The sequence below is a fragment of the Geospiza fortis genome, unplaced genomic scaffold (genome assembly GCF_000277835.1).
Source record: "Geospiza fortis unplaced genomic scaffold, GeoFor_1.0 scaffold81, whole genome shotgun sequence".
Taxonomy (NCBI): Eukaryota; Metazoa; Chordata; class Aves; order Passeriformes; family Thraupidae; genus Geospiza; species Geospiza fortis.
Genome location: NW_005054318.1, coordinates 1,450,763 through 1,459,231, shown reverse-complemented (window position 1 = coordinate 1,459,231; position 8,469 = coordinate 1,450,763). Strand labels below are relative to the sequence as shown.

At 36.7% G+C, this 8,469-nt stretch overlaps 1 protein-coding gene across 7 annotated transcripts in view; it reads right to left on the bottom strand.

The window, feature by feature from the left end:
* The window catches only part of PUM2 (pumilio RNA binding family member 2), a 69,253-nt gene that overhangs the window by 4,720 nt on the left and 56,064 nt on the right, over nt 1–8,469 (bottom strand). For 4 of the 7 annotated variants that reach the window (XM_014306747.2, XM_014306743.2, XM_031056444.1 and 1 more), the window contains 6 exons: nt 6,001–6,268; nt 5,323–5,452; nt 3,639–3,773; nt 3,240–3,377; nt 1,452–1,577; nt 794–915 (listed from right to left, as the gene is read on the bottom strand). In XM_014306747.2, the coding sequence (XP_014162222.1) occupies nt 794–915; nt 1,452–1,577; nt 3,240–3,377; nt 3,639–3,773; nt 5,323–5,452; nt 6,001–6,268 (919 nt within the window). The remainder of the gene's footprint in view (nt 1–793; nt 916–1,451; nt 1,578–3,239; nt 3,378–3,638; nt 3,774–5,322; nt 5,453–6,000; nt 6,269–8,469) is intronic. The other 3 variants (XM_014306748.2, XM_014306744.2, XM_014306745.2) reach the window with 1 other exon arrangement.

Genomic DNA, 8,469 nt, shown 5'->3' with positions numbered 1-8,469 from the left:
CTTTTAAAATAGCAAAATGATCCCAGTCCTAAAACTGTGCTTTAGAAATTAAGCAAGTTAGAGGGTTTTGAAGAGTTCTATTCAGGCAAAAAAAAAAAAAAGTCCAAATAAATTGGTTTGCTAGCAATTTTTAAAACAAATGCTCTCATAAAGTCACAGTGCATTTCTACGTCATTTTGATGACAAGGTTACTCTCACTAAATCACCTAGAATGAATACTCAGGTGTATTTTTCCTTCACAAAAGGCACACAATCCATATTTCAGCAAAAAGCACAAAAGGAGGAGTTGTAGGTCCAATTTCAGAATAGTTCAGTCCTCCTACAACAGTCTTTCAGACTTTCTAACACAGAAAATCCTTGTCAGACTGAACTACCATTTTTTAAAGCTAGTCTTGTTATACTTGCAAATTGCTAGGCTGGATTGAGAGTCAGCAGGTCCCAGCTCATTGTCATCAGCACATCACTTAAGTTCCAGCAGAGCTTTTCACCTGGCTCTGGTTATCCTTACATGAAAACCTGGAACCTGTTCCCTGCACTTGCACAAAGTGAACAAAAGCCATCCCATAAACCCACAGAACCTCCTTTGTTTTGCTACAGAACATTTGTCTCTTCCCCTCCCCAAACCTAGTATAAAAATATCACTATCATTCATCTCTATAAAAATATGGAATTTCAGGAGGTAAGATAAACAATAAAAAAAATTATTGTATCCCTTTAGTAACACAAGAAATAAATCCAGTATTACAACTTTACAAGGTTAATGACTTCTTAGTATATGAAAGTTATGCAATACCTGGCAAATTTGTGCTGACTCAGAGCTAGAACTTTTCCTCTTATTTCTGAAACGATTTTGCTTTTGTCTTCGGGACGACCATGCTCCAGTACATGTTGAATAACGTAATTTCCATATTGATCCTGAAAATAAGATGACTGAAATTTTCTTTTGTGTTCATACCAAATAATGAATACTGACAGCTGTTGTATGTAAGCATAAAGTATGAAATTACTCTTTGCATGGATATAAGGAAAAAACAATGTCAAAATTACAGAACCAAAGTGATGCAAGAAATATTTCATCAAGAATTACTTAATGGACCACATATTTTACATGAAAAGTGTAAATAATTTGTAAAACCAGTGTTTTGCTAGAGTATCTTTTATCTTCTTAAAGAAAGAAGTCCTCAAATTTAAGATCATACTTTTTAAACAGCTGTAATATTCCCCTGAACACCAAGCTACAGTCAAAAGTGTAAGAAAAATACTTTTTGTATCTTCTTTGCCTCCCAACTTCCAAATTAATTTTCATTTAAAACTATAGAAGGAAAGAAAAACAAAAAAATCAATGTCTACAAAACTAAAAAGAGGCAAATGCATTTAAACTAGGATACAGGAGTAAATGATGATAACAAAAAACTCTGAAGTGCATTAACAATAAGCCTGCATGCACTGACCTGCACCAGCTGCTCTGTGTGTTGATGCAGCTCTTCTAAGATTGGCAGAGTCTGCTCAGCAGTGCAGTGCTCCAGAATACGCTGGATTACTCTACAACCATATGGATGAGTTGAAAGCACAAATACCTTGAAAACAGGATTGCAAACTGAATTAAGCCAACTGAAGCTCACATCCATTGCAATATCGTTGCATTCAAAATGGAACTGAACACACCAATTACTACTAAAAAAAAAAGTTTTGTCTGCCCAAACCAGAATTCCATTTCCAGGAAAAGTCAGGAAAATATGACAAAGCAGGTTTTTGTGTGTCAAGGACTCCAGAAAACATACAAGAACCCAAGTGTTCATTACAATGTTTCTAGCCTACATAGCTGCACAGGAAAGCCTGGAAGTATGACCCTTAGGTAATTGCTGTTCAACTTAGAAGCTTTCCTTTTTACTTTCTTTTCAAATTTAAAGACTTTGACACTTATAAAAAGGAATTCAGTAACAGTGGCTGATTTTCACCAATTTCATGTTCCAGTATACACAATAAGCTCCCAGTTACAGATACAAAGTTTGTAAATAACTATTCAAAACAAACAGCCAGATCTTGCTTATTCCTTCTGCTTGCTTCTCCTGAAGCTACATTTGTGATTTGGCAATTAATTACAAAACCTTCATTGCTGGTCAGAACTGAACACAGAATCTTGCATGATTAGGCATCAACTCAAATGCAGGAGAAAATACAAGTAATGTCACATGTGTAACATTTTTCATTTGCCATTTCACATTAGCTACTATTTTCTATATTTAGTTACTTGGTGCTTAGGATGGATGTTCAGTACATAAACTTGCACTTTAGTCAAGGGGCTCTATTTACAGTTTAAAAAATGCATCTCATGTACCTCATACACCCTCATACACACTTTTTGGTGTAAAAAGACCAAACCCTAGAACCCTTGGTATGCAATTTAGTACTATGTACAACAATAATTCAGGTATTGCTGTTGTGTAAAATGAGAAAGATATTGTAGATTTTATTAGGAAATACATTTGGCCATCCATTAAAGTAAAATTTAGTTATATAGCCAAGTTAGTAAGATTTTTACTATTCTATTTACAATTCTTCTCAAGACTATAAAAGTACACGCTTGTCTCAGAGGATTAAAATGTTATTTAGCTGCAGCACATTCACTAGCCTGCAGCACAATATCAACCTTACAGTAATAATGTTTTTTTGGAAACAAAACAAAACAAATACTACACCCCCTTCACACTAGTCCATATGTAGGGAACAGATTAGTGAATTTCATCACTGCAGTTCCTTAAGGACTAACATTCATTGGGAAACACTGAAAGGCACACGTGCAACAGGAGAGGAAAATGTAATTTTTAAAGAAAAATGTATACTAGAGAGCATGTACGTTATTATTATTATCTAAAAAACGGCCCTGCCAAGAGCCGTGAAGGAAATGTGAAATGGTGCTATCACAACACACAAACACAAAGCCTGGGCATGCAAAGTCCCTTTTCTGTATTTATATTACATAAATATTTATTATTATTTATAATACATACAAACATGTCTTTCTAGAGCCTTATCTCCAACAAATTAATTTTTTTACAGCATGTTAACTGCCTCTCCAACAGCTTTTCATGCCATCATTCCCTTTTTCATTCTACTTAAAATAAGCTGAGTGCAAAGTGGCAAATGCTATCTTGTACATGCAAATGATGGACAAAAACCTGCAAATCTTCTGTGAAATCTAAGCAACCTGCAAAGAGGAAATGAACAATTGGCACTACCTGTCCTTTGAATGCATCAATGATGAACTGGAGCGACTGGGGCTGAACACACTCAATGCATTTTTGTACGACGTGGTTTCCATTTTGATCCTTCACACATTTCAGAACATGGCCATCCAGCTCTTTCACCATTTCATTCTGGAAAAACAAAGATTATCCTTGTCTTTATGATGGTATTTCCCCCACCCCACCTTCCTTAAATGGAGAAAAATTTAATTTCATCCTGACTCCAACCTTCATATTCATTGGTGTTAACTGTGTACCTCACTACTTTCATTTAAACAACTATTTCAGCCCCCAGGATATTTCATGATGAAGGGAATAATCATCAATTTAATCAAGTAAAAAGAGGGATACAATAAAAATAAATAAAATGAAAAAAGCATTGTTCTAACTTACAATTACCTGCTGGTCTGGTGAGATTGACTCGAGAGCTTTCTGGATGACACGACAGCCGTACATCTGCAGGGCCAACGGCAGAACGTGACCACGGATGCGTGTTGCTAGGGCTAACTTCTGATCCAGGCTTCCAAACTAAATGGAAATAAATATGCTGTTAACAAATGAAGACATACTGCAGCATGCTGGAATTTACATGTCAGAGTAAGTATTGCCAAGATGTACATGACTGTAACATTTGAATAATTTTTCACTTTGTATTTTGGTGGGGATATTTACCAGAAGCTTTTCTTTTCTAAATGCAACATTTTGTAATATTCCACATCCAGTTCACATACCTGCTATCAAATGCATGACCTTGAAAGACAACAGAAGAAATAATATAGTTTATATTTGCCTGTCTGTAGGAATATTTAAGTTAAATAAACCACTTTTTCAAATAAATTATACCAGCAAACTGATCACAGGTCACTATTATGCATGAATCCAAATCAATTTTCTATCTCAAAACTTGTGTAGTGGATCTCACATCTTGTAAGAGAGGACACAGAAGTGACCAGCTGGACAACCAGCTGGTGTCACAGCAATATTCTTGCAGCACTGCTGAGAATGGTCAAACACCACACCTGCAGTCAGCTCTGAAGAAAGCCTGACCAACAACTTTACCTGCCTACCTATACAGTAAAGTGAGGTCTCCTATTACATGTAAGGTCACATGCACTTTTGTTGAGAAGTGTTCTGCAGAATTAAGATGAAAACACTCAGTTAACAACGATTAACTGTGTATTCATCCACCTTAACATTATGGAAAAAATTGCAAATGATGACCCTTAAGCAAAATCAAGATCTTGTATATCATACGTCAGTGTCACTTTACAGAAGATATTTTGACTGGCTATTAAAAAAGAAGTAAAATTAAATGAGGACATTATTTTATAGATTATTAAAAATTACATTCTTGTTTACAGCAAGTATCTTACTTCTTACTGGACATTTTCCAGCATCACCTTCTTGCCACAAGTCTTTGATATGGCCCTTGATTTAAAGTACAGCATACTAGATACCTTTCCTACAAATAACTTTTCCCAGGACACAGGTATTACTTTTTTCTTCTCTCTGCAAGCCAAATCTTGTAATTCTTTGATGAAGCTTTTTTTTTTCACCACATCATTTTTAAGAGAAGACAAATCTGTTTTAAATACTAGTTGTAGTAATATTGGATATATCTTATGATGGATATCCCTTACTCAAAATTCTTCTTCCTCTGTACATTTTATGGGAGTTTCCTCATACACAGCACTGGATGAAGCTCACACAGCTAGTTGAGCGCAAGTGCATTTTCCAGACCATTCTGTACCACGATGTAGTAACCAATAAAAAGCATTTTTCAAATAGTCCCTTTCATCTGCTGAAAGTCTCTCAAGTTCTGCTCAGAGGTCTGTGAAGCCTCAATGTGCATAGTGTTCACCAACATGTGCACCATCAGTGTAAGGAGAAACTGTGTCCATTATAGCAAAAAATACTGGGTACAGAACAGAAAAAACACCTATGCAGAGTTATACACTTGGGTTCTGTGGAAGTCATGTAGAATTCTGCTATGGTCTTACAGAAAGACCAGTTAAATTTAATCAGATTTACAGTACTTCATTTGCATGTCCATCCATACACTTAGTGCTATGCTTACCTCAAAGAACTTCTGTATTACATAGTTTCCAAATACATCAGTCATCAACTGATAGGCAGCTTGCAGGATCTCATTAAATACCATCTGGCGCTCAGCTGGAGTAGCTCGCTCCAGCTTTTGCTGTATAAATCTAAGTGCAAAAAAAAAGGTACATTATGCTTTGCATCAACAACAGGAAAACCTCTCAAACACTGTTTCAATGAGACACCTCAAAACTCTAAAGAAACCAGTCAACATTTATAAAATTCATTAAAATGAAAGTAGTGCCTCTGCATATAAAAGGATACATTTTAGTAAAATTAAGACTTGAAAACTTTCATTTGAAAAGCGTTAAAGATGAAAAGAATAACAGTAACTAAGTACCTGATGATGTACTGACAAAAACAGCTTTACATTCCAGATGCCACGTTTTTTTTTTCCTAATCAATGCCTTTTTGATACCTTAATACTTGAGTTTACAAGTCTAGTTATGAGGCGATTTCTACACTGAGAACTTCTACAGGCAGCTAAATTAATACTTCTTTTACAATGAAATTTCTTAGAGAAGGTCAGCCTAAGAGGGCGTGTCCCAATTAAGATGCTTTGAGTTAAGATGACAAGTACCTCATTCAAAAGTTTCATATTAATAAAACAATATCAAAGCACTCAAATATTATTAACTACTCTTATAATAATTACCTAGAACCGTGCTGGTCTTGGGAAAATTCCACAATATGCCCAACAAGGTCCCTTAGCTGAAGGTTAGGGAAACGATTGTTCCTGAAATCTTCCAGCAGCCGGCTGCGTCCAGAAGGCATAATGTCAGACCTGCTGTAGCGGAGGCGCGAAGGAGGGAAGAGCTGGCTGCTGGAGCTAAAGAGGCTGGAGGTGCTCGCCGCACTGCGATACTTGGCTTCGGCTCCGGGGGCTGCAGAAATATAGCGACCACTACCATTTGTCAGTCCTCCTACAAGGAAGCAGCTCTGTCAGTCACAGCCATGAGAGGGAAGTAAGCAACAGCAAAACAGCAAGTGAACTAAAACTACCGATACACCCTGGAGCCAAAGAAAACAACAGTGCTGTCTTGTTATTTGTATTTACCTCATTGTGGTCAGAGGAGTTAGATAGCTTTATCTTGCAATAAATAAAACCATTATCCTCCTCATTTTTATGTGAAGGGCACCAGGAAAAGAAATGTCATTAGAAGAATGTATCAAGGTAGGTAAAGTGAGCACCCACTCAGCCTTACAGAGACTTTAGAACTGGGTGGGCCTTAGGCTTAGTGGGCAGATTTCCACTTCGCAAGTCATACTGGCTTATACCCTTGTTAGTAGTCTTGAAGTTAGCCAATTGTGTCAAAATGGACCATGAAATCTGAACTACCCTTCAGTCCCCTACTGAGATACCTTTCCAGCTTACAGCACATTAAGGGCATTTTTGGGGAGGCATATGTGGTGCCTCTTGCCAGCTGTACCTGTCCTGCAGGTTATTTGATGACTTCAGCATCCTAAGCTTTCAATGTGGTACCTCTCCTCAGCACTAAATATGTCACATTTCCAACCAGGTAACTAAGAATGCTCTACTTAATTATCCCACAACCACAGATATATCAAAGTGAAGCTCCTTTTAGAAACATCAAGTCCCTTCCTCACTGCACAAACACTCTCACTTCATCCTTCCTCACTTTCTAAGAACTGAATTGCCTTCCTGTGTCTATGTCCTGCTCCTGTTTGCTAGTGATTCCACCTACAGCTCCTGTCACTCTACAGTCCTGTGCATGTCTCCTCACACCCTGCTCTCTGATCAGTGTGTGTCACACTGAACTCCCCCAGCATGCCTCTTCTCTCCACTTTACAAAAGGCAGCAATTATCATCAAACACATCCAAAGCATTTTTCCCAACTGCTGGATGATTTTTCAGGGAAATACTCTTACTATACTACAAGCAGAAATACTCAAAGACAATTCCCACATAGAAACCTCAATTCTACTACTAAAACCAAACTAAGGAAAGAAAAAACCAAACACTCCCTGAAAGTATTGACTATGAATTGGAAAAGGAAAGCATTGTGTCTCCCTGTCTAGGAAGTAACATTGTAATTAAAGCCCTTCCAAAGTCAACAGAATAAATATCTACATTTGAATTTAAAACAAATTGCAGTCAGTACGTGCTGTTTGAATGGTGCTCTAGTATAAACTTAACTTTTAAAAAAGGCAAAAAAAAAGGAAAAGGAAAAAAAAAAGAAAAAACCCAGCTGACTGTGCCCTAGCCAATCTTTCATTTGGTTCCAAATATTTATAAGGCCAGGCAACAGCAGTGTTACAGTGGACTGGCAATGTACTGATGGTGAAGTTATCTTTCTCAAAAGGTCAAATTCTAGTACCAGAATCTGAAATGTTAGTGCTCTGCAAGACACATCAAGCATAACATTTATTGCACTTATAGTACTATGCCCTAAAATAGAAATAATTAGTATTTATTTTATAATTATTCAAAATTCTGTGATAAACATCAATAAATACTTTATGTCCCACAATACCTTTTAAAAACTACAAGGTTTTCTCTTAAATTAAAGCCTCTTAATTCTCTACAGCCAGAAAAATAAAATTTTTGTAACTATCGTTTTTAGTTTCCATTGACAAACACTATGGTACTAACAAAAAAAACCCCAAAAAACCACAACAAAACAAAACAAAAAAAACCCCCAACATTCTGCAGGTGAAGCAGTGTGCAGTGATGGTCTGCCATAATTTCTCGTCTAGGAATGGATTTCTACAGAAAAAAAAAAAGTTATGCAGCTGAAATGATGGTATTTCTCATGTGGACTATGTAAACATTGCACACCAGTCCAATCCTGGCTCCCCTGAGGGTGCTGTGCAGTAACACTATTTAATATCACGAGAGGGCACCAGAGCCCATCTGAAAGGAACTTACAGGCTACTTTCCTGTTGCAGGATCACTATTACTCCACTGATCACATGCTCAATTCTGTGCCAAAAACCAATAGGGCAGTTTTGATCATATGCTCAGTTAACATACATGGTCATAGAACTGAACATATGAATTAGGAATTGTTTCAGCTTGTTTTTTTTTAACTGAGCCTTCATTTCTTTAAATTAAATGCAACAATTTATCCAGCAACTAAAAGAGAAATTTGGTAGCTTTTAA